The sequence below is a fragment of the Cannabis sativa genome, chromosome 7 (genome assembly GCF_029168945.1).
Source record: "Cannabis sativa cultivar Pink pepper isolate KNU-18-1 chromosome 7, ASM2916894v1, whole genome shotgun sequence".
In the NCBI taxonomy this organism is placed as follows: Eukaryota; Viridiplantae; Streptophyta; class Magnoliopsida; order Rosales; family Cannabaceae; genus Cannabis; species Cannabis sativa.
Window position 1 is genome coordinate 31,542,541 of NC_083607.1, and position 27,940 is coordinate 31,570,480.

Sequence of the window (27,940 nt, forward strand, 5' to 3'; positions counted from 1 at the left end):
TTAACTATGCACTTTAGTACCAATTATTATTATAAAAAGAGAAGTATAACGTATTACTATATTAGCTAGCAAATATACTATTCTTAAAACATTTTCCTCTAAAAGAAGTATTTAATTTATATAGAAATATATATTCAACTAAAGCTTACACTTTATAAGAACTGGTTATTAAAATGCAACAACCTTTGAGATTTAGCTTGCTATATAAGAGTAATTATTCAAAGCTACATATAAATTCTTAACATAACTACATACTATTTGCAAAAACATAGCCAAGAGCAAATACATTATGAAGAGAGATACAGGCATATGTTTTTTTGAGACATTTCTCTTTCATATCTCTTTTGATCCCATTAATTCAGTTGTCCTGCTGCGTGATCTGAAAACAAATCTACATTATTTTTGAAAGGATCCTATAATATAATATACTACACATTTCATAATTATATAAAAATGATTAAAATTGTATAAAAGGTCAATTATCTACGATGGTCAAATTCACTTATTAGCTACAGTGCATGATGAAAATTTCTAACAATAATAGGATGTTCAAGAAAACACATAATATTAACTACAAGGTTTTGCGTAGTTAATATTAGAAATTCCTTTATAGATTACAAATTCAATGCAAAATTAAACTATATATCAGACAACACAATAATATATGTGGGTGTACCAAACAAGTTAAGTCTACAATCAAATTTATTATGTATATATATGTGTAAACATTCTCCTATTTTTAGAAACTCTGCAACGGAAAAATAACCTGATCAAAATATTTACTTGAGTAGCTATATTATAATTAACTTACTATTTTAAATTTTCTTCTCTGCCGACTGAGTATATACCTTCTCTATGTATATATATTAGCTACACGAACCAAATCCACTCCACATATTATTTGGTTATCAAACTTTACGTTTGATATCATTCTTTTAAGTACTAGTTTATAAAATTAATAATGATTAGAGGCGTGGTATAGTACAATATTCTATCAAATATATAAAATAATTTATTAAAAATGCACAGACCATATATTAAATGAATATAGCTATATATCTATGTATAAAATTTTATAAATTTAGAAGTGAATTCGATATATAATGGTCACTCCCTTTTTCAAAGAAAATGGAAAAACAATATATCTCCTACCCCTTATATCGTTTATATAAGAATTATGATTGTTAATTTTTTTTAAAAAAAAAAATTGTTTCCATTTAGAACATTGTTACAACACCCAAGCAAATTAAATAATATGTGTTGATGTTTCATGTAGATACACATATAATTACCTATATTTGATAATTTATTTTAATTTTATATATATATTCTTCTTTTTTTTATGATATATATGTTTATATCATATATAGACAATTACATACTATGTATCCCACATCTACTTATTTTCTTTATATATATATTAATATATATATATATATGACTTCTACAAGAATTTTCATTTTTGGGGATCAACATCATCCCATATATGTTGAGTTTTAAGTTAGTGTGTGGGTTATAAGATATTAAAATATATAATTTTTAGGATTTTTTTTGTCATTATTAAGGAAACAACTAATATATTGGGACTGTTGATACTGTTCTGGGAGCAGTATCATGAGAGATAGGATTTGAATCAATAAAGTTCTTGTATAAGTGTTGGGAAATAGAAAGAGTGTTGGAAAGAAACTTTAACGGGATAGGTTATATTTTATAACTCAATTTCTGTAATTTTTGGCTTGGTAAAAAATGCTTAGGGTATCTCTTTATAATAGGACTCTATAAATTACTCTAAAAACATAATTAAAAGACTAGCCACCCCCAATTTAAACCTGATTTGTGACTCCAAGAATGATTGATAATTTAAGAAATGTTTCTCTCTTGAATATCTTGGTAAATATATTTACTACTTTGTCTTGAGAATTCATATACTCCACTCTCACTTCTTTTTTTCTGACTAACAATTCTAACATTATAATGAATATTTATTTGGTCTTGTGCATGTTAGGTAGCGTAAAACTTCTAGAAAGATTTTTGAAGAGAGTTAGGAAAACTTCTTAGGTACTTCATTAGTCTTATTGAGTAATTAAAATAATTTTATCTTATTCGTTCACGTACATCAATGCTAAGGTAATAAGACATGAGCCAAATGTATGTCGTATCAAACTCTTTTGTCATGTCTTTCTTGAATTTCTCCAACATAATTAAGTTGTTATCAGTGACGATCAAGTCATCCACATACAAGCATACAACCAAAATATAGTCATTCTTAATTTTTATATAAAGTGAATGCTCATATTGAAACTTGGTAAAATTGTTGTCATGAAAGTACTTGTCAATTCGAGTATTTCAAGTTCTTAGCGCTTGCTTTAGGTCATATAAAACCTTCTTCAAGTTTAAAACTTTATCTTCATGCCCTTTTACTTCATATCCCAATAGTTGAACAATTTAGACTTCTTCTTCAAAGTACACTCATTTTATACCTTGATTTATACCTTTCCACAACTTTTAAGTTTCTTCTTCATCTTGTACACTCATTTAACTCCAATTGGCTTGTATCTTTGAAGATGATTTAGCTAGCTCTAATATGTTGTTCTTAGTAGGCGTTCACATTCAACAAAAGACTCATTAGAGAAATGTCATTTTTGTTCTCAGTTACTTTATGAAGTTATTATTAGCTTTTAAAGTATAGTTTCTTATCATTTGACGAATCTTCTTGTATGTTTCTGGTTGTTATGATTAGTGGTGTAATAGGTTTTTGAGGTTCTTCTTCCATCCTTAGTAGCTCTACTGCATCTTTCTCTTCAAAGTAAGGATGAAAATATACCAATCTTCTAAAGTTTTCTAATCCAAAGAATCTTCTCTATCAAACTCTACATCGCGAATGATCATAGCTTTGTCATGTGCTACTGCTTGTCTAGGATAGATAACTGGGACCCTTACCCAATTGGATAAATGATCTTTCCAGACTAATCCTTTGATTTTGTTTTTCAAGGAGTCACATTTATTTGTTCTATGACCAATATTGAAGTCGTAATAACAACTTTTATTTGGGTGTCTCTTTTTCTTTCCTCATTTGTACATAGGTGGAGGTATTTTTGTAATGGACCATATTACAAGTGGTCTGGTAAACATTCTCACAATTATTAATCAAGCTAGTATACTCAGAGTATCTCAATTCTTGAGTACTTCCGTTCTTTGTAGACTCATTTTGGCTTGAAGCTTTGGAACTTCTTTTGCTTTGGAAATGAATTACCTTTGACTCTGGAAATTTTCTTTGTTGGTTTGTTTGTTTGGGAACAACACTGTATCCAAATTGTGCTACTACATAGTCAGAGAAACTGGTTTGTGCAGCTGGGTGTACGAAAATATTCTGTCCGTAAATTGTGAGAGTTATAATTGTGGTTGTTGAAGGAAAGATATTCAGAGCAGCCATCTGTAAAGTTTGAGCAGTTGTTGTATTAGGAGTAGTTGCTGGAAGTACTCCATAAGCTTGAGCGTAGGCATCTTCTAGGTTTATGAATCCTTGGTCTCTGGATAAGAAGTAAGATAATGAATCTACCCTCTACCTTTAAAGTTTTCCCTATTACAAGGATGCAGTGGTTATTCCTCATGTGAAAGCCATCATCTTCATATCATCAGTAACCTTAGTCTTTGTTGTCGTATCCATCATGCATTAGATGTACTTCTTGAGGCTTTCTCCTGGTTGTTGTTTAATCTTTGTGAAAGAACTAACTTCCAAGTTGAAATCCTTTGTTGCTATGAATTGTTTCTTAAACATTGTCTATAAATCCTTCCAGTTATGAATTGATGTGAAAGATAAAATATTTCACCAATTGGGCAGACTTAGTAATAAGCGTAGGCACTTTGCATCATCACTAGATTTTGCTACCTGCATCATTTGGTTGTACATTGATAGATGGTCCTTAGGGTCCATTTTTCCTTCGTACAATTCCATTAAGGAATTCTAAAATGTTCTTGCAACTGTGCATCTATGATTCTTTTCACACATGTTTATGTATCCTCCTCCTCCCAGTTTGACACAGTTCTGATTTGATTCAAGGAGATCCTTTCGGAGAGCTTCGTTAGCTCTTCAATTTTCCACTCCAAACATTGAGTCATGGTGTCTAGTGATTCCCTTCCATAAATAAGATCATTGATATAGTTTCTTAGGCCATCTTCGCGAGGTCTGACTTTCTCAAACCTAGCTTTTTCTCTTTTGACGTTTAACCTTGTTCGAAGATCTTTCGTGGAAAGACTTCTACTTTTGTCATGTGATGGCAGATACACTTCCTCGACATTATCACTTGGACTGATAGAATCATCACAGTGATTTGTGTCCTTCCAAGTAGCAGTCTTCTTGGCATTTCTGCACAATTCTGCCTCTAGAATTAGTTGGTCACCATTTCCTAAGGTATGTAGTGTTCCTTTCTTTTTCTTTTCAGTTTTTCGGATAGATTTGGATTTATTTATTTATTTTTGTTTAGATTAGGCAACCTTCTTTTAAGTTTTGCCTACTTTTTCTTTCCTTTTGTCCTTATGACGATCGTAAGTTCCATGATTTTTGGGATCAACTTTCCTGGTAGTGTTAGCTTTTGGAGCATTATGATTAGCATTGCTTGTAGAGGTTAGTGCTTCAATTAAGACCTCCATTCTTGGCATTTTTTTGTGCATCAGCAAAAATTACTCTTGCAACGATATTTTATCTTCAGTTTCATTCAACAATATTGCCATAATGACCATCGGATCTAACTCATTTGGATGTTCTTCCTTTTCAGCGTCATCATCAACAGGCATGTCTTGATGATTATCTTTAGGATCAACAGAATAAGTCTCCTCTAATTCATCGCCTTCATTCATGGGATCTAGTCCAACTTTGATGGACTTAAAATGGGGTTTTTGTAGTAGTGGTTGATCCTTCTTGTGGCAATTGGTCACCTAAGTTGGATCTTCAACATCTCCTGTATTAACATTGGGATCAGCATCACCCTTTTTACGTTCAGTATAATGAAGACCAGATTGGGTTCGGGTGAGCACCATAATTATTGAATGTATTCTTGAATGGTATCATTGCTTTCTTCAACTCTAACTGAAAGCACCAAAATATTTACGAAGATTTTCAGAATACTAATTATTTAATATTAGAGCTAAAGAATATAAAATTAAGAGTTTGATAAATGAATGAGACACTTAGATTTTTTACGTGGTTAGGGTATTAATATGTCTTAGCCCACGAGTCAGTATAATTATCAGATAGGCTAAAAAACCCTAAGGGTTTATGATGAGTATGAGAACTTTATTCTCTTCCCGAGCAAGTAAGTCAACAAATTCTAACCCTTTGCATGAATGATTCAATATTTATTTATAGAGTAATAGAGGTCTTACTTAGTTACCCTTTCTCTCTAATGGGATGTTTGCACATAATTTGGCTTATTTAGTGAAGCCCAGGCCATGAGGCAATACATCTATGCTGATGTGGAGATATGATCACGGTGATAGTTGTTCATATGGTGTCATTTCATTATGGATAATTAATGTGGAATTAATTATTTGATCTTCAATTAATTCATTTTTCCTTTTTAGACAAGTTATTATTCTCTGCCCACGATCTTAGGAGAACATCCCTTATTCTATGTGGAGCATTAAACGAGAAATTGGAATTGTCTTCCGAGTACACGCTAGGACTCTCTTTCAGGTACACAGAATTTGACTCTCTTCCGTATACTGACTAGACTTGACGGAAGCTCATCTGGTGAGGCGTGCATTTATTCTCTCGGAAGGCTACATAACATTAGGGCTTGGCCCAACATATGTTATTTGGGCCCATTGATGAACTATAAGCTTCTATTTAAATCTACGTGTCTCTTGTCGAAAACATGGATAACAATAAGAAAGCTCTAATAATGTACCATATTAAATCAATAATTTAATATTTAACAGTATGATCACAATCAATGACAGATCAAGATTGAAGAAAAAAATTTTGAGGATTCTTATAAATTATATATTATGGATATTATCTTATTATGATAAATTATGGGACACTCTCCAAGAGTCTCTTCAAAGGGATTAAAATAGTTTTGCAATAGATTTTTGGGAATTAACCTAGCGGAAAGTTAATTAAAAAAATTAAAATTTTTTGTTTTAGAAAATATATTAATTATGATGTTATTTTGAAAATAAAAAGAATTAAAATTAATATAAAGAACAAGCCACTATTATAATTTTCTACACCTAACCAATAACATTATTGAACTAGATTCACTATCCATAGGGATTAAAATAAATTCCTCATCCTAAAAAATCTTTCTATATATTGATTTGAGAGAATGTATATATTTTATTTTTCTTTTACTATTTATTTGTAAAAGATTTTTGTTTAACATAACATATGTGTAGTTTTTTTTTTAAGTTCTATGTTGAGTGTAACAATTGTAATTTTCTTTCTATATTATTACCTAATAAATTAATCTAGTCCATGAATTAATATTTATAAAAATTAATTTTACTCATGATTTGATTTTAGTGTGATATGTACGTGTTATTCTATAATAAAATAATTTGTGTGTTCTGCATAATCATAAAAATTTGTAACCCCAATATAAGGCCAATTATATAAATAAATTCCACAACTATAATAAGTTTTACAAACATGTTCGTCCTGATATTTTTATAATAGAGTATTTTACATTATATATTTTCTAATTTTAAAATATTGTGTTTAGTTACTTTAGTAAACAAAATTCAAAATTAAAAATATTTATTGACTTTTTTTAATATTATTATTTTTTTTGTAAAAAAAAAAGGAAAATTGGAACATCAATAGTTATGCATTTCTTTTATTTTTGTATGAGTCTATAAGATGCTTTAATTTATTGAAAAGTAAATTTAATGTAAGTTTACATCAAAAGGATATAATTTTAAAAATACAAATAGGTAACATTTTAATTTAACCAAGTTAGTGCTTTGCTTTAGTTCTTGTATGCCTACTCAAGATTATGCTGGTTTTAATAATATAGTTGATAACTAACTCTAGTTTAACAATTAGTTTTATTGTAAAAGTTAGTTATCTTTTTTGTTAAAGGTGCAATAGTTTAGGTAAAGTTGTATTAAACCCTTTTGTTTAGATGAGCTATAGATAAGATGACCACCTAAACAATTGCTAAAGTTTTTCCCATTTTCACTTATTTTCAAATCTTCTCTCTTATTCCTCTATAGCAAAATCTCTTTCATGGTATTAGAGCCAACTGAGTCACGTCCATGGCCAATTCATTAAACAATCCTCAATTCGATAATGATGTAAGCAATGCTCCTGGAATGATACAATTTGCCCCAACCCTAGTGACCTCTGATTATCCGAATCAACCATGGAACCCTTTCTCTAATTCCCTCAATTTTTCATTAAAGATCTAGCTTGATCAATGAAATTTCATGTCATGGATATCTAAAGTAGTTCTCACTATTATAGGCCACAATCTTGATGACTTTCTGTTCAGTGGTGATAAGCCTCCAAAGTTCTTGATTACTGATGACTCGAAACCTGTCTTCACACAATGGAAACATAAACATTAGCTATTACTTTCATGGTTGCGATCTTCAATGACAGAAGTAGTCTTAGCATCCCTGGCTTCGCACACCACCTCTCATTTGTTATGGAAAGCTCTCGAGAAACGATTTTTTTAGTGAGTTAAAAGTCTGTCGTTTGCAACTCAAAGTTTAGTTGTGTAACATCCAGAAAGGTAATTTTTCCATCTCAGATTTTATGGACAAAGTTAAAGCATTCAGTGATAGTTTGGCCATAGTTGGGTATGGCGTAAGTGAGAAGATCTTGAGCTTCATTTGCTTAATAGATTACGGCCCGAATATGACTCTACAGTTTTGGGTATAACATCAAGTACTGAGTCCAAATCTATGGATGAAGTTCAAGCTTTGTTAATGGCTCATGAGTTTTGTCTTGAACGTCACAACACTAAATCTGATTTTTCTTCTAAGATGTTAGCCAATCTCACTATTGGGTCTTCAAGAATCAATCACCTAGGTCCCTATAGGCCCCCTTTTACTCGAGGTTTGGCTTCTGAATCTGTATTAAGAACTGGTATTAAGCCCTTTAGTCCATTTTCTCTTGATGGATCTAGACCTTTGTTTCAAGTTTGCCTAAAATTGTGACACACCACTACAATATGTCACTACCGATTTAATAAAGCTTTCGTTACCCCTAAAGCTTCTCAAGAAACCTCAATCATATCTTGCTGAAACTGAATCTGTTACTAAAACCCAAGAATATTCATCCTCAACCATACTAGATTTGCTAGTGTCTTTACGTGGTATGTCAACACCGGTGCGACCAATCATGTTGCCTTTTGTATGGAACATCTTCACAAATCCATTCCCTATATAGGTTTTGAGTCTCTTGCTATAGGATATGGTAAGGAATTAGTAACTTCTCAATATTGGTCATGCTCTTCTTCCTCCTTTCTCTAACCCTCTTTTACAATTAAATTCTGTTTTGAATGTTCCTTCCATAACTAAGAATCTTGTTAGTGTTTCCAAATTAACAGATGACAATGATGTGTTTCTTGCGTTTCACAAGTCTTGTTGTTTTGTTAAGGAAAAACAATCTAGAACGGTACTGCTAAAAGGAAAATGTAAAAATAGCTTGTACATGCTTGGATATGAGTCTCAATCTTTATCAGCACCTAGTTTGTAGTGTCATCTGGCCACTTCTTCCACTTCATTAGCTGGGTCAATTCAACCATGCAGTCTTGAGTCACCATCTTGTACTCATTCTTGTAATGATATTACTGTACCAAATAATTGTACTCAAACTAATATTAATAAAAACTCAGATTCTTCTCTTTCTCATAATCTCCAAGCATTATTAATTTCTGTTTCTAATGATATAAATGTATGGCATTGCAAATTAGGTCATCGCTCTTCTAGAGTTCTAAGAAAAATACTTTCTAAAATACCTAACTCGGGATTCATTAAAAATTTAAAATTTTGTGAACCATGTCAAAAAGGAAAAAGTCATAAACTTCCTTTTTCATTGTCCACAACTCATGCTAATCAATCTCTATAACTCTTACACACTGATTTATGGGGACCTTCTTATGTTCCTTCCAAAGATGGGTTATGGTATTATGTTCACATTATTGATGACTTCAGTAGATTCACTTGGATATTTCCATTACCTCAAAAAACTCAAACTTTTGAGGTATTTATTAAGTTCAAGGCTGTTACTGAAAAACAATTTGGCCCACCCACTAAAGGGGTTCAAGCTGATGGGGGGTGAATACAAGGCTTTTGCTAAGTTTTTATATGATCAAGGCATTAATTTTCAGCACCCTTTTCCACATACACATGAAAAAAAAATGGTTGTGCTGAAAGAAAACATCGCCACATCACCGAGACTGGTTTGACCATACTTCCTCAATCTTGTTTGGATATGATTTATTTGTGGCATGCCTTTCAATGTTATGTTTACTCAATCAAAAGGCTTCCTACACCTGTACTTAATGATTTAAGTCCTTATGAGTATCTTTCTCAACAAGAACCTTGTTACATATTTCTAAAACCTTTTGGTTGCAAATGCTGCCCTCACTTGAGGCCCTATAATAATTACAAATTGAGTTTTAGCTCTAAGCCATGCCTATTTTGGGGGTACTCTCCTCAACATAAGTGGTAATTTTTGAAAGCAAAATAGGATGTATTTTCATTGCTCGTAATGTGGTATTCAATGAAACACATTTTTCAACATTATCCCCATCAGTTGAGAACTAGGTAAACTCACCAATCTCTCAAAATTATCCTACATCTCAATATTTCACCAATACAATATGCTATAAATCTAGTCATTCTTTTATGCTTAGAACTGCAACATCATCTCCTGAATTGAATGCTTCAATCTCTGCTACTATTGCTGCTCCAAATAATCTTGATGAGCCATAATCTGGTGTTCTTGGTGCTTCTCTTGTGGTTGACACTCTTGCAACTACTGTAGTACAAACGAGTTCTCATCCTACTATTGCAACATCTTCAGTACCTCCTATTACTGTCTCTGAAAAACAAGTTGCTGCTACTTCTTCAACTAATATATCTGTTGCAATCACAACTTGTTTTCCTATGTCCAAAACTAGAGTTTACCCTATTGATATATCTACTACTGCTAGTGAAGCTGCACATGTTCAAGTGGCTGATAGGACTTTTGATCTTGCTAAAAGTTCATCTAATACTATTGCTCGAGTTCATAAAAGGGTTACTCGATCTGAACATGGAATCTACAAGTTGAAAGCCTACTTAGCCACAAATCACCCTCTTCGTGAGGCTCTTTTACCCACTGAACTCTCCAACATTCGAGCTACTCTCAATGATCCGAAGTAGTTTCATTCCATGAACACTGAGTTCAATGCCCTCAAGATTCGCAAGATTTGGACATTGGTTCCTTACCATCAAAGAATGCATCTAATAGGTAATAAGTGGGTTCATCAAGTAAAACTTAATGCAGATGGTAGTCTTGATAGATGTAAATCTCCACTTGTTTCCAAAGTCGATCTTCAATAACTTGGCATTGACTATGAAGAGACCTTTAGCCCCATCGTCAAACTAACTACTTTTCACGCAGTGTTAACTCTTGTTGTCTCTTCAAATTGGCATGTTCAACAACTCAATGTTAGTAATGCATTCCTAAATGGAACTCTTAATGAAGTTATTTATATGCAGCAACCTCCTAGATTTGTTGATTCCTCCAAACCTACCTATTTTTGCAAACTACAAAAAGCTTTATATGGTTTTAAGCAAGCTCCTCGGGCTTAGAATGAAAAACATAAAACCGCCCTTCCTCACCTAAGGATTTACATTGTCTAAGTCTGACAACTCTCTTTTTGTGTATGGCTGAGGCTTAAACCTTATTCTTCTCTTGGTTTATGTTGATGATATCTTGGTGACTAGTCCAAATACAAATCTTATTCACCAACTCATTTATGATCTTAACTCCTCTTTTGCACTCAAAGACTTAAGGCCTTTGCATTACTTTCTTGGAGTTGAAGTGTTTCAATTCAGCACTGGTATGTACCTAACACAAACAAAATATGTTACTGACCTTCTTGTTAAACTTCATCTAGAAGGGGCTAAAGCTTATCCAAGTCCTACTAGCTCTGCACAAAAGTTGTCTCGAAGTGAAGGTGCTCCTTTCTCTGATCCTACTCTCTATCACAGCACATTAGGAGTGCTATAGTACTTCACTTTAACTCAGCCTGATGTTGCTTTTATTGTTAACAAGCTCAGTCAATTTGTTCAAGCTTACACAGTCACTCATTGGGAAGCTTGCAAACGACTCCTTAAGTCCTCTAAAGGAACCATATCTCAATGCCTTTTACTAAAACCAATAGCTGTAATGGATCTTCATGGCTACTCAGATGCGGACTGGGCTAGTTATCCCAATTATAGGCGCTCTACTGGTGGATATGCCATTTTTTTGGTGAAAACTTGATCTCTTGGTTTACTAAGAAGCAAAACGTCATCGCTCGGTCTAGCATGGAAAGTGAGTTTTGTACTCTAGCAAACGCTGCGGCTGAGATCAAATGGATAGTCTCATTACTTAGTGAACTTTAGGTTTCTTTGTCCCAAGCTCCTATTTTGCGGGTTGATAATCAAGGCACTTTTGCCCTTGCTACGAATCCTATTTTTCACACTCAAAGCAAGCATATCGAGATCGATTTACACTTTGTCAGTGACTACATTCTAGCTCAACAACTCTCAAATTGTTATGTGTCATCTGGGGATCAAGTTCCAGACATTTTGACTAAAGCCTTGTCTACTAAACGTTTTGATTACTTAAAATTCAAACTTCATGTGGCCAATTCCCCATATCATTTGAGGGGGGTAATAACATAGTTGATAACTAACTCTAGTTTAACAATTAATTTTATTAAAAAAGTTAGTTAGCTTTTCTGTTAAAGGTCTAATTGTGTAGGTAAAACTGTATTAAACCCTTTTGTTTAGTTGAGCTATAAATAAGATGACCACCTAAGCAATTCCTAAAATCTTCTCTCTTTTTCCTCTGTAGCAAAATCTCTTTTAGGTTTGACTCATGTTTTTATGGTTCCTTTAATTCCTTGTCATGATAAATATTTTGAGTTACCTTGCATTGCTGGTAAAATAAAGAAGGTCTTTCCTAGTCTATCAACAATAAAATATGGATAAACTATTTTGTTGAAAGTTTAATATCGTTTCCTAAGGGGCAAGAGGTGTTGTTATATTCTATTGTCCAAGCAATTCCCACTTAAAAAATGATTCTATTTTAGTTGCTTATTGGTACGCTGAATGAAATTTATATCATGTGTGCTTGGTTTTAGTTTGGAACAGGGTAGACAAAATAAATGCATTGGAATACTTGGCCTCATCATTCCTGGCATAAATCAAATGGATGTATGTACTTTCATGACATTTTAACTTCTTAACTAAGCTCTTCTTGCTAAACAAGCAACTAAATTTTATAATTTTCCTATTTTTTTGGCTGCAAAGATGTGATAAAAGGATTTTAGTATCCTAATAGTATGATTGTGGATGTGAAGCTTTCGAAAAGAGCTTCTTTTCTTTGGAAGAGAATTTTCTGGGGTCATGATATATGGAAAGTTAGGGCTAGATGGTTTGAAAGCAATGATGATACTATTTGTATTACAGAGGATGTTTGCATTGCTAAGGATCATGTTAGGTGTGCTTATTCTTATCGTGGCGAATAGATTAAAACTGGGTTCTTAATCTGTATGGGCTTATGGAATATTCCTCTCATTGGGGATATAAAGGCTATAGTGGTATTGTCTATTCTCTCTTCTTCCTTTCAGCACCCAAATTATCTTATTAGGCACTCTACGGAGTCTAGTCATTAGATTGTTAAAATTAGGTATCAGAGTGAGGTTAACTTATTGAGCTTAGGTTATGATTTTACATCGTCTAGTCAAATCTCCTTGGTGAAAATTTATGTGGGTTTTGTCTATCCCTACTAAGGCAAAATATATTTTTTTGGAAAGCATCTCTAAAAGTTTTAGACCTACTTATGCTAATTTGTCGAGACATGGGTTCTCGCTCCCCTCAGTTTGTCCTATTTGTTTCCAAAATAATGAAACAATGCTTCAAGCTCTATAGATGTATAATTCTCTTAAAAAGATTCGATGTGAGATTGATGATTAAAAGGTTTTGATCAATTGGATGGTGCCTTTTCATTTTTTGGTGTGCTTATTAGGTGCATGTATACTCTTGGAATGAAAGAGGTGGAAGAGTTTTTGGTTCTTTGCTGGAGGATTTGGTGTATACGGAATCAATTTGTGCATCACAATAAGCTCCTTGAAGATGGCATGGTGAGTTTCTAGGCGCTGAATTTTCTATGGCAGTATTAAGATGCTCAACAACCTTTTTGGAGTAATTATATTATCTTAGAATTTAGGGATAACATGAATGAGGTTCTATCTCAAAACCAATTGGCAATGGGTTGAGTGGCCCATTCATCTTATATATCACAATTTCTTTTCCACACATTAACAATGTGAGACTAAATCTTAATATATTAGTACTACTATTAATGAAATCCCTCTTGTGCTACTATCGCTCTTGCTCGTGATGAGGTGAACTTATATGTTAATGTTAGTATAAATGAGAGGCTTTGCTCTATTTTCTTAGGTGTTGTCATTTTGAGAAGGGGATTGTGAGATGTTCTTCGACCATAACTTTGAAGGCCTCCATTAATGCCTCGCATGTGGTTGAGGCTTCTATTATCCTTCAAGGCATGTTCCTTTGTATTCAACTTGTTTTCCTTAAGCTTCGTATCAATACGGACTGCCTCTGAGTTTGTCAAAGTATTCGGAGCAAGGAATCTACTCAATTTGAATTTGGAATTGTGCTAGAAGACATTTTCCAAATCTGGATTTTTTTTCTTTTATTTTCATTTTCACATTGTAATAGGTCTAATTACTTTTTATTGCTTTTTCTCTTGTAAAACATGATTTTTTTTGGAGGATTCAAAAGTTTGGTGGTTTGGACTTCCTATTTGCTTTTGGCATTAGAACTTTTTTTTTTTTTTTTTGATGTATTTTGTATATCATTCTCACGTGTCTTTCAAAATTTTATGATATTTTTTTTTTAAAAAAAAATATGAGATTTATTTAAAAATTAATATCGTGGAATGAAAAAATAATACTTAATATAAAAACACTTGATTCATAAATTATCATTAGGTGACACTATAGGGCGAATTTGTAATAGATGTGTGTATTCATTATTAAATGGAATTATAGTTAGTGGCAACTGAGAGAAATTTCAAGATTATTTATATGTTACATATCAATATTTTATTCATTTGTTATGGGCCAATTTAGCATAGTTGAGTTATAGAGAAAATCAGATGTAGCTGTACTATTAAAATTGTAGAAAAAATTGAGCTGGATGTGGTAAATTATAAATTTTAAAATTATATGAGTTGTTGAAATTCTATTATAATAATGATAATGTTATAATCTAGTTCATTATAATCACAAATATATAAAATGTTATGTCATATTAAATTTTTATTTTCTATATATTTTTAATTATTTTTCTCCATAGTGTAAATTTATATGCATTTGACAAAAATAATTTATAATATTTTTAAATTATATTTTTATAACTTGTAAAAAAATTGTAGTTTATATAAGAAACTCTAGGTTGATGTGGTTTCTTAATAATAAAAGAGTATGTACTATTTTGGACTCAATATTTTGTAAAAGTTACCGATTTGACCTTCTCTTTTGTTAAATGACAAAATAGACACTATATTTTTCAAAATGGTACAAATAAGACTCTCAACTGATAATAAAAATTTGTAATAACCTAATCTAGAGGTGTTATGACAAAACTGGTTATAGTTTTTGTATATGTTCGTGCGAAGAATTATCTTCAAGTTGGTTATATTGAAAAATATTCGAAAATTGAGCTCAGGGTCTCATTGTTATCAATTTAAAAAATACAGGGTCCATATTGGGTCATTTGACAAAATAGAAGGTCCAATCGGTAACTTTTGTAAAACACAGGTCGAAAATGATATTCGCCTATAATAAAAATATAAATATAAATATAAATTTTTGTAAAACAAAATTTAAAAATAAGAAATATAAATATTATTCATTTTAAATATTTTTCTGTTTCAAAAAAAGATTCTTAATTTTTGTAATACATCATAAATAATAAAATAAAATTTTCTTACATAATAATTTATTATATATAGAGTTTTTTTTAATGAAAATAGATATTTCCAAAAGTTTGGTTGTACCCATTTTAGCTTCTCCATAAATCACTCAATAACCTATTTTTTAACTACTTATCAAACATATTTTTATCACAATTATTTAAAAAAAAAAACAACTTTTAACATTTTTAAAATATGTACCAAATAGACCCTTTTAGAATTGCAATATTATTAGCCTATTTTGATAAATTTCAAAATATTGTGCTAACTTCCGGTGGAAGTGTGTGGAAGCTTCTTCTACATAAAGGAGTTTACCATTGTTTCATTTAGTTTGTTCACAAGACTACAGGGTGCTAAGTTCCATTTTATCTTCTTTTATCGAGATATGGCTGATACAACACTTAATGAGTTATTTGAGGAGTCTGTTCAAGTTAGTGTGGAGGACATAACTTGTGATCTTCATCCCGGTGAAGTGGATCCCCCAAATGAGCCTTGCAAGGTTATTCTGGGAAAACTCTTTTGTCACACTAGACTTGGCAGAAAGGCGATACAGGGTTCACTGAACAATGCTTGGGCTTCCATCTCTGGATGGAGCTGGAAGGAACGAGAGGATGGGCTACTACAATTCTCATTCAGAACAAGTTTTGATGCTGAAAATGTTCTTCTCAGGAGATCGTGGTTGGTGTGTGGCTATTTGTTAGTCCTCATGCCCTGGCCTTCATGGCTCACTCCCGAGGAGGTTAAGTTTGATCATACTCCAATATGGATCCGATTAAAGAGCATTCCTCCATTATATTGGAACAAAACGAATTTACAAGAGATGGCGGGAAAAGTTTCTACAGTTTATGAGCTTCCTCGGCATATCGAAAAAAACTTTGAAAGGGGTTCTTTTGGTATGGGGACTTTAAGATTCCGAGCCACGGTTGAGCTATCTAAACCACTATTCTCTGGTTTCTTTCTTCGGAGAACTGGGATTAAGGACCTATGGCTCCAATATCAATATGAGAAACTACCTAGAATATGCTACAAGTGTGGCCTAATGACACATGAACACAAATTTTGCTTCAAGACTCCGGTTGTGATTAAAAATACCAAAGGCGAATTCTTTCCAATGTTTGGAAACTGGATGGCTGAAGATGCTATTGAACGGTCTCCCTTCACTTTACCTCTACCAAAATGGTTCAGTGAGTGGATTGTGAACCAAAAGGCGGCAAAGGATGAAAAGATGAGACAATTGTTGAAGAATCAGAGACTTAGCTTACAGATCGAATGGGCGGATTCAAGGGAGCTTCGAACGCAATACCCAGGGAAGAGAAGACAAGTGGAAACGGTGGTGGAGACCAGAGTTAGCTCCGGTGAACTAGTCATTAACCGGTACCCAGCGGTCACTTTGCTGGGGATTGGAGAAGTTACCCCATTTGAGAACACAGCAAACCTAATTGTTGAAAAGATACTCCCAGACCTTCCTCCTTTGGAGGTGATAAGGACAATGCAAAAGAAAAAAGATGTACCCAGCTGCAGTGGTACGAAACTCGTGTCTGCAAAGGTTGGAACCAGGCACGCGATACCACATTTGCCATCTGATCATCAAGTCGCAGAGGTGTTGGGTGATGCTACTGGAGAAGAGTCAATTATAGAAGCCCCTAATTTTCTAGCCGTTGGAATCCAGGTGGCAAAGGATGGTAACGACAAACTAAAAGGGTCTAAAGATGACATAGCCCAAGTGGAACAAAACAATACTCGAAAAGCCCAAGGAAGTTGGGCCCTGATCCAAAAAGCCCGTTTGGTACACAAGCCCATATTATGGAATATCCATCAAAGGAATGCTGGGATTTGGCTTTTAATCAATTACTGGGAGCCCCAAATGTTGACAAATTCCACCGTGAGCCCACTCTCTTTAATCCAATCTTGGATATTGAAGAGATTCGTTGTTATGAAGCTAATCAAGGACCATGAAAAAGAAAGGCATTAAATGGGTTTTATATGCTTCCCAAAAAAGATGATGAGTCAAGATTTCAGCAAGAAGATGATCAGCGTGTGTCACCAAGAAATGAAGAAAATATGGACTCCCCATTACTGAGTTCACCCAGTGGCTTTTCACCTGGATCAATGGAGAAGGGCGACAGTCAACGGAGGAGAGGAAGACCGAGGAAAAATTCTGCCTCTGTGCCGAAGCCACTGGAGCCAACAAGGAAAAGAGGAAGACCAACAAAGGAGGCGATGCTAACTATGAAACCGAAAAGCTTCAAAAAAGAGAGTGATAACAAAAGGAAAAACAAGGTTAGTAAGCATTACTGCAATTCTTGGGATACTGCCTCAGTTGAACTAGCTATTGATCTAAATAACCACTTTGTGGTAATTGAGAGAAATAAAAATCTGCCAAGCCAATGTGTAATTGAAGAGATAGGGGAGGCAACAGAGATGCAACAGATCACAAGTTCAAAGAATACCAATGACCATTTGGATGCTACCAAGCAGGTTTTGCTTTGGGGCTATGGAGACTTGCCTACAAAAGTCTCCAAGTTCTCAATGAAAATCCTTGCTTGGAATTGTCGCGGTCTCGGGAACTCCGCGGCAGTTCGACAATTGACGGCTTTGATTCTCCAGTCAAATCTCGATGTGCTAGTTTTATCAGAAATAAGACTAGGAAAGGAGAAATTTGATAGAATATGTTTGAAGTTACAGTTCATTGATGGAAGTTATGTTCCCCCTGATGGCTTGGCGGGGGGTTTTGGAGTAGTGTGGAGGAATGGGATGAAGGGTACGGTGATGAGTGAAGACAAAAATTTAATCAATGTTCTAATTGAGTCGGAGCCTCCTGGGACTCCATGGAACTTATTGGGTGTTTATGGGCCGCCTTCTATAATGGGGAGAGAAGCTTTCTGAAACAGAATTGGCGATTTAATCTTGAACAACACGAATCCTACTGTGATCATTGGTGACCTTAATGATACTCTTGCGGACAATGAAAACCTCCATTACTCAAATTGGAGGAACCCAGCACGGTACTCCTTTGATTTGCGGCGAATGGTTGCTAGAACGGGCATGATAGATTTGGGGTCACAAGGAGGAAAGTTTACATGGTTTCAAAAATCGAAAGCCACAAGTGGGGGATGCGGGTTAAAAAGAGCTCGTCTTGATAGAGCTCTAGCGTCGATTGAGTGGAGATTGATGTACCCGAATGCCATCACTCATGTGCTTAGTGCAGCAACTTCCGATCATAGACCGATTCTTCTTGACATGAATGGAGGGACCAACTGCAACAAATCATACTTTAAGTACGAGTTAATGTGGGGAAGAGATCCTAAGTGCTATTGGGTTGTGAAGAACGCCTGGAAAGATAAACTTCATCAACACCCAATGATTAATTTTTATCGAAAACTCAAAAATACTAAGGAACAATTGGCGAGGTGGAATAGAGCTCAGTTCAAGTTAATTGGCAACCAAGTGAATGAGGTGAAAGCAGCTCTACAGCAGCTGGAAGATAGAGTTCATGTAAATGGAGAGGATCTTGCAATGGCTAGAGATAAACTGACCGAAGCCCTCGCAAGGGAGGAGATTTTTTGGAGACAAAAGACACGTGTTAAGTGGCTGCAGCAAGGAGACAGATGCACAAAATTCTTCATGGCCACCACTGTGATCCGTCGTCGACGAAATTACATTCAGCAGATCCGGTTGGAGGATGGGGGGTGGGAGAAAAACCTTAGCAACATCGCTAATCTGTTCATTGCAAGATTCAACAACATATACATTGATAAAAAATCAGCAGCTCTTCCGGCTCTAAACTGTCTTGTGGATTGTATCATCTCTATTCAAGATAACGAGCATTTGAAGGCATTCCCAATAGATCGAGAAATTGAAAGGTGCATACGCTCCATGGGACAAGAAAGAGCCCCTGGACCTGATCGAATGCCCACGGGGTTCTATATGCAGCATTGGGAAACAGTTAAAAGAGATGTCCTTGATATGGTCAGTCATTTTTTTAGTAATACTGAACTTCCCCAATGTATAAACAACACCAACATTGTGCTTATCCCAAAAAAAGAGTGCCCCAGCGGAGTGAATGACTATAGGCCGATTTCTCTTTGCAATGTCGCCTATAAATGCATCTCAAAAGTCTTGGCGCTCAGGCTCAGAAGCATCTTACCCGAGATCATCTCCCTAGCCCAAATAGCTTTTGTAAAGGGACGGCTCATAGCGGAAAATAGTGCGGTTGCAAAGGAAATAGTCCACTCAATGGGGAAGAAACGAGGGAAAAATGGATACATGATGATTAAACTGGACATGGAAAAAGCTTATGACAAGATGAGTTGGAAATTTATTGTGGAAGTCCTGGAAAGACTGAAGTTTGACGCCAGATTTGTAAGATGGGTTAAGAAGTGCATTGAAGTCAAGAGAATGGGACTACTTCTGAATGGTACAGTACAAGGTGTGATTTCCCCGACATGTGGCTTAAGACAAGGAGATCCTTTATCTCCGGCTTTGTTCATAATTGCAGCGGACGTGCTCTCTCGACTCATAATGGCAAAGAATGAGGCTGGGGAGATAGCTGGCTTCAAGGTTAAAAGAGAGGGACCAGCCATTGCACATTTGATGTTCGCCGATGACATTATACTGTTTGGCAAAGCATCAGTGAAGGAGGCGAAAAGCTTCCTTAAGTGTTTTGAAGACTATTGCGCCTGGTCTGGACAAGTAGTTAATTACCAAAAATCCACTGTCCACTTCACCCAAGGTGTCCATAGCAAGAAGGCAGAGGAGATCATGAGTATTCTGGGGATGAAAAGGATGAATAGAGATTCTTTGTATCTCAGATTGCCTTTATTTAGATCAGTGAAGAGAGCTAAGGATTTAAACTTCCTTGTGGACAAAGTTATGCAACGAGTAAAAAGCTGGAAAACAAGGTTATTATCCAAGGCGGGAAGAGCGTGTCTCATACAATCGGTAGGCTTTTCCATCGCTACGTATGTAGCTGCCTCTGATATAATTCCTAAGAAAATAGCAAGAAGAGTTGACAAAGAACTGCGGGACTTCTGGTGGGGAGATTCGGAGAATAAAAAGACTTGGCATACTATTGATTGGAGTTCACTATGTCAATCAAAACTACAGGGTGGTCTCGGGTTTAGAAGAATTGAAACTATTAATACAACTTTTATCCTTAAATGGGGATGGAAGGCTCTTACGGATAAGGATAGCTTGTGGGGGACCATTATTCAAACTAAATATCTCAATGGAAGATGTTTCCTAGATGCTGAAATGAAGGAGGGGGACTCAAGCTTTTGGAAATCAGTTCTAAGAGCTAAACCGCTGCTTCTAACCCAGGTGTGCAAAAAGATTGGTAATGGGGAAGAAACATCCATTTGGTTCGATCCGTGGGTGCCTTCCTCCAATACTAGACCTACCCCCCTCCAAGATGTAACTCATGGTGTCGCTTGGGTGAGTTAATTCATGAGGGACGATCGAACCTGGGACGTGGATATGGTCCATAAATGGTTCAACCGGAGTGACGCGAAAGCAATATTGAATATCCAACTACCGATGGATGACACAAGGGATGCTTGGATGTGGCTGGGGGAACCTAGTGGACTCTTCTCAATTATATCAGCGTGTCGTAGTGTCAAAGGTGTCACACATACAACCCCAGCGGATGCAAAATGGAAGTTCTTATGGACATCCAAAATTCACCCTCGTCTTAAACTCATTTGGTGGCAGCTTGAGAGGGATGCATTCCCAACAAGAGGTAAGATAGCTAAATTTATGGAACTGAATGATGTGTGCTGTCCTGTGTGTGGGGAAGATGTCGAGACAATTTTTCATCTGATATGGAAATGCAATTTGGCTAAAGCCATATGGTTTAACTCACCTATGGGGCTTCGGGCTGAATTGGTTGATGTGAACTGTTGGGAACATTGGAAAAATTGGTTTAAGGTGGACTTTAATAGACCCCCAAATCTCACTTTCCAAGAGATTTTGATCACTGCTCTCTGTGTGGCGGAAACTGTGTGGTCTGAACGAAACTCTATTGTGCATTCTCATTCGAGATGCCCGCCTCCGAAGGTGCTACTTAATGTTAACAATAAAATTAGAGATCATCTGAAGGTGGCTTGCAACGAGGTGGCGGAATTCTGTGAATGGCGACCCCCACCCGACTCGTGGCTCTGCTGCAATTGTGATATTTCTGTTGATGAGGAAGGTGTGGTTCTAGCAACTGTGGTTCGAGATGACAAAGGTAACATTATCACCATCAAAACTGAGAGAAGTCTCTCCACTGATCCGCTGATTGAGGAAGGGCTTGCAGTCTGCATGGCGGCCGATTTAATGCATAAGATGAGGGTCAGAATGTGATCTTTCAGAGTGATAATATGGAGGTTGCTACAGATCTTTCCATGGAGCCAGGGAAGGATATTTACTTCAAACTCACGAATATTCGTAAGCGCTTCCATCAGCTGTGCTCATATTTTACTGGGTGGGACATTGGTCATGTGAATCGAAGGTGCAATTATATGGCACATAACGTTGCTGTTTGGGCGAGGGAGACAAGGAAAATAGGCTTAACAAAGCCTACGGATATGGACCCTACTGTGCTTACCGATTACATCGAATGGAGGAAGCATGCTGGCTAAACTGCCGCTGTTTATCTTCCTAATACTGATTTATTTCTGTAGTTTATTTTTCGTATGCTTTATGTTGGTTGCTTATTTTTGGTTTTTGCTTTCTTGTAGTTTATATTTTCTGCAGTTTGTACTTGGTTAAACCTTGATTATTTGTTTAATCGATTTGCTTTGGGGGTGTTCACACCCTCTCTTTTATCAAAAAAAAAAAAAAAGAAAAAACTCTTAACACAATTTTTTTGAGAGAACTCTTAACACCATTTTAGTTCTTACAACAATTATAATTTCAATTTATATATATATATGTGGGTACCCTCTTAACCAGTATTACCTACGAATGAGTAAAATTTTAAAAAAATTGAGTTTTTATGCTTCATTTTTCTATCTAATTAGAAAAATCTCTCACTTTTATATTATATGGGCTGAGATTATTCCATCGGTTGAAAAAAAAATTAAAAAAAAAAAAGATAATTAAAAGTTGAGTTTCACTTAAATATTTTTATATAAACATATTTTTGATATAGTATAAAAAGAGATATTTTTTGATATTTTCTAAAATTAAGTAGTTAAATTAAACAAAGAAATTTAAATTTCTCCTTTATTATTCGTTATTAAGTCAAAATTTGATGAATTAATATTTATAGTTAAATTTGTTTAGTAATATTCATGGTAATACCCATTAAAAATGATCCATATATATATATATATGTATAAGAACCTGTGTATTGTAGTTATATGAGATTTTTTTTAAAAAAATCAAAGAATTCTAAATTCCTTATTGTGTCGAAAATAATATGTATATTTTTATATATATTTGAGTGGGAAATGTACATCTTCAAATGTTATTTCTAGCATTTAATAACTAGCTGAGTTGGAGTAGGAAGGGATGAGCTAACTGAGAGTATCTTCAATCATACTTTTAATTTTTTTTAGCTAAAATAGTTAGAAAGTTAAAATAAGGGTCACTTTTATTATTATTGCTCCTATCAAGTTCTCTATTTTAGTTAGTATTTTAAATTTTAATAATATTTATAATTTGAATTTATTAAATATAAATGAATTTGTTAAAATAATAAAAAAGTAATAATAATTTTGATTAAAATATTATAAAAAAAATTTAGCAAAAAACTAGCGCGAACTTCGTATATTTAGAGAGCTCTCTATTCTTTTGTTATTATAGAGAGAGTATTTTTTGTATAGTTGACTCATTTTTTCAAGTCTCACTTCCTATTTTAAATAAAAAAAAAATATATATTTAAAGGTCGTTGGTGATGATGTTTTGAAGCAACTTCTCCAAATTTATTAAAAGTTCTATAACTTCAATATACTAATTTATATAAATGAAATTATGTATAGGAGCTGCAAACAAAAATACACATATAAATAAGTAAATTTTTAATGATGGCCACAATGAATTATAATAGGGAAATTTACAAAAATACTGGAATTTAGGGTCACTTTTACAAAAATACTGTCACACGGAAAAATTTACAAAAATACTGTGTTTTTATAAAACACTAGTAAAACACAAAACAGAACAACTCAAAACACTAGTAGAACAACTAAAAAACACCAGTGAAAACTTAACACAGTATACTGCAGTATGAAACTTATAAAAAAACACAGTAAAAAAGTAAAAAATACCGTCTCGCAGAATTTTTGTAAAAAAATGACAAAAGTTAGTATACCATGTAAATTTCCCTTATAATACAAGCTAATAATATTCCACAAAATAACGTAATTTTAACCCGTTGTAATTTTGAAACAATACAATTTCTAATTATTAAATAAAAAACATTATTAGTGAGTAGTCATTAGTTATTTTATGTTTATGATCAAAATTATGTGCATGAGAGTATTATTTTTTTACACACTTTTTACAATAATCTATGATTGGTTATTAATATTTTATAAAAATTATTTTTTAAGTTATATAAAATTCGATAATTACACTAATAATTACACTAATAATTTTATGACACTAAAAATAATAATAAACACAAATAGTGCCTCAGTTATTCAGAAAATATTTAACTCATATTTATTCAAAATCAAGAGGGAGGCTATACTCCTTCCTGCCTTTAATAACTGACTATTGTACTCATCACACATTACAATGTCAATAATATACTCATCACACATTATGATAAGTATAAAATACTCATGAATATGAATTTGGAGGAGTCCATTTTGTAAATAAACGAGCCACATTGATCCACTTCTTTGGTTTTGGATTTTAAAAATTGAAAGAAGCTAAGAAATGTTTAGTATTGTTTTTTGTTTTAAAAAAAATATTTTTAGAAATTAGAATAAAAAATAGTTTTTAAAGTTTTCAAAACACAAGTCGTGTTTGGTTAATTAGTATTTTTTAAAAACAATATTGACCAAAAGTAAATTATTTTTCAAAACAGAAAATAATATTTTGTTGTTTTCAAAATTCTTATTTTTTGTAATTTTATTTTTCGAAAACTGTTTTCGAAAAATACGGCCAAACAAGCCTAACTGTTTTTAAGAACACAATTTTTTTGTTTATAAATACAAAAAACAATATTTTAGTTATAATGACAAACATGCACTAATTTACTTTAGAGATGATAGATTGATAGATTTTTAATCAGCTAATTATGATGATTTTTGTACATGCATGTAAAAATTAGATACTCAGATCTAGGCGCTTATTGTCAAATTTATTTTGAGGTCCTTATTAGTTAATATACTGTTATGGTTATATTCCTTAGTTTAGTTAGTACATGTTTGAGGCTAATCTAGCTTCATATATTCATTGGTTTGCACCAATATATGGTCGTGGATAGGGATGAATTATGAACAACTATAATAGAAAATTAAATTAGAGGAATGAATGAGGTCTCATTTGTCAACAACGTATCAAAATAGCAATTCTATATATTTTCGTATACAATAGAAGAAAATGGATCAAAATAAAAATTGGATAAACGAAATTTATTCTAAATTTTTAAGTAGATTTAAGAATTTTTAGAAAATGATTTTAGATTGTTGATTGTTTTTTTTTAATATCCTCTGTTTCACAACAAATTACGTTATATCACTACAAAAAATAGATATTTTTATTAACAATTTTTTAGTCACAAGATAAATTTTTTGTGATTAAATGTGATTTTTGGTCATAACAAAAAACTACTTGTGACTAAAACATAGTATTTAGCCACAAGTTGTCACTAATTTATTTTTAGTCACAATAAGTATTGTGATTATACATTTAGTCACAACAAATTGTAATTTTTGTGACTAATACTTTTAGTCACGGACCTTTTAGTTACAACATAAGAATGATAATTAATAATTAGTTACAATTTTTTTTAACTTTTAGTTACAAATTTTATTGTGACTAAAAGTAAAACTTTTTGTAATATATTGAAATTATATGATATAATCAATTACTATCATATATCAAATCTTACCATAACCTTATATAATATAAATCTCCATTATATATATGTTAGAAGAATACACATTTAATTTATTTTGTTGCTATATAATTCGAATTACTTTGTCTTAGGAGAGAGAGATAAATTGTTTTTAGTATATACTTTTGATTGAGAGAGTTGTTTGGTAAGTTAGAAATATTTTTATGAGCATTTTGTATAATTAAACTTTCAATTATGTTTTAAGTTGAAAAAATTATTACTGTGTAAATAATGTTACTTTATAATAGAATAATGTTAAAAAAGCAGATTTTAAATATTACCTTCAATGTTAAAATAGATGTAAATATATTAATAATTTTAAAACCTATCTCTCGAACAATTTATCAGATCTACATGTAATCGAAAAATATAATTCAACCACTTGATGTTAGCTCAAGTGGCCATAAATAGGTGTGTGTGTTGGAAGTCCCGAGTTCGAGTCCCAGGTAAAATATGTTTATAATATATAAACCCTTAAATCAAAAAAAAAAAATATATATATATATATATAATTCAATTAATATTAATCCAACAAAATATTTTCATACACAATGAAACCAAACACAGATACGAATTAATCTTTTATTTAATATTCAAATTAAATAAATTATTTTAAACTCTACGTACCAAACGCTCCTGAAAATACTAGTAGTGTAGTGTGCATGTGATTTGAGTAGAATTAAGTAACAATCATGAATTCTTATCAAGGCAATGTGGCAGAACATTATACTAATAAATTAGGATTGTCGTCAAAGATAATGTGAACCCCATATTGGAAAATCTTCAAAACGCATTATTTGTGATATATTTTTTTAGTAATTTAATAAAAAGGGGCGCTAATTTTTATTTTGAAAACTTATTAAATGTTCTCTCAACTAATAATGTAAACATATTCTAATTATCATGGTTCCACCACAACAAAAGTATCTTATAGCTAGAATCATCATGCACAAATAAATATACAACTTAAAAACTAATATGTGGGATAAGTAACAGTTTTTGTGAAAAATAAAACTAAAATTAAATAAAGATAAAGAAATGTAATCGGTTTCCATTTTACAAAATTAAACAAATATGCATACTGAATAATTTTATGTGTATATATATAATTGCTACTAAAAAAAGCATGTATATTTACACAATTTGTGTGTTAATTCTTACGTCGAAGAGTATAAAATTCACATGCAACGTGTATGATATATCACATGCCAACCATAGGGAGCAAAAAATCGAAGAGAATCAGAAAAGGCCCAGGAAACAAACGAAAAGTAAACAAGTAATGAGGTTTAATTTTCTTTCAAAAAAAAAAAGAGATTTAATTAAGACATCACAAACAGTGTTTTTGCCTGATTTGAGAGAGAGAGGGAGAGACAAACAGTTTAGAGAGAGAAAAAAAAGAAAGAAAGCCTATATAGGCCTTCCCACTCTAATTATGGCATCTAATACTCTGTGTGGTTGAAAGATCCAATAATAAAAATACCTACCTAAGGTTTTGGATTATTGTTTACTTACAGTATCATTCATATATATATATATACTTATCAAAATTAGGGTTTTTGTGTCCAAAGACTAGGGTTTAACTGTACAATAACTAAAAAAATTATCCCCAAATAATAAGACTATAAAATGATATACTTCGTTTCGTTCTTTACCCAGTCAATTGACCTATTCTGAAATTAATTTATTAGTACTTGAAGAAATATTTATTTCTCTAAATATATTTATATATTCCATTTACACATCTTAATTAATTTTTCGTTAAACCGTAAAATCAAGATCTGCAGATGGGTAAGACAATTTCATTAACAATAACAACAATATGATATAATTTTAGTATAAAATTCCAGTTATATATATATATATAATTACCTTATATTGATCCCCGCGGGAAACGTAGCCTGAGAGGAGAATCCCTAAGAAGACTGCTTCAAAACCTTGGGCTCCTCATGAGAGCTGATTGCCTTGTGTAAATTACTATTTCTTTTCTTCTTCTTCTTCTTGTAAGGGATTCCTCTGGCCTTAGCTTGACACTCCTTGACTTCACGTAAGTAAACTCGAATAGCTCCGTTTCCAAAAGGGTTGGTCTCAGGGGAACCTCCGTGTTCCTCAAAGGCAGCTCGAAGCCGTCCGATCAGAGCGTCAAGACTCCCCCAGGCCTGCCTGAGTGGGCAAGTGCACGGGGCAGGAGGGTCGGTCTGGCCAAAGAACACACAGCCGTGCAAGTGAACCTTAGTCTTCCCAAACTGATCGAGGTAGCGAAGGAAGTCAAGCACGTGGTTACAATTGCATTGAGAGAGGGAAACTGGAGGGGTTTGGTTCTTTAAGTACTGACCGAAAGTGTTCCAATCCCTTCTTTTCTGAGACTCGTACCGGCTTAGTGGAGCGGCTGCTGCAACTGGTACAACTTGTTGTTGGTGTTGAGAGTACTGAGGATGATGATCGGCCGTTGTTGCAACCGATCGCGACGAGGAGCCCTCATCCACGGATTCTTTTGGTCTGTCACCAGACATCATTAGCGAATTTTAATTTGCGTAATTTTTCTTGACAAGAGAAAGAGATCGAGAGGAGGTAGAACTGGAGAAGGTGGAAGAAAAAGAGGTGAGTTGGTTAAGTGCAGAAGGAGAAAGATGAAAATCACATCTTTGGGTCTACTGAGAGGACATGAGATGGGCCCT

At 33.4% G+C, this 27,940-nt stretch overlaps 1 protein-coding gene across 2 annotated transcripts; it reads right to left on the bottom strand.

Annotated features, from left to right (window-relative positions):
- On the bottom strand, positions 1 to 27,940 carry LOC115697612 (protein LIGHT-DEPENDENT SHORT HYPOCOTYLS 10). 2 transcript variants are annotated; one of them, XM_030624685.2, is made up of 2 exons: positions 27,135 to 27,940; positions 1 to 391 (listed from the first exon to the last, which is right to left on the bottom strand). In XM_030624685.2, the coding sequence occupies exon 1, from the start codon at positions 27,776 to 27,778 to the stop codon at positions 27,179 to 27,181; it is 600 nt and encodes a 199-aa protein (XP_030480545.1). In that variant the 5' UTR covers positions 27,779 to 27,940; the 3' UTR covers positions 1 to 391; positions 27,135 to 27,178. The 2 variants fall into 2 exon arrangements, with proteins under 2 accessions (XP_030480545.1, XP_030480544.1); XM_030624684.2 differs by having other exon boundaries at positions 1 to 379; positions 27,135 to 27,933.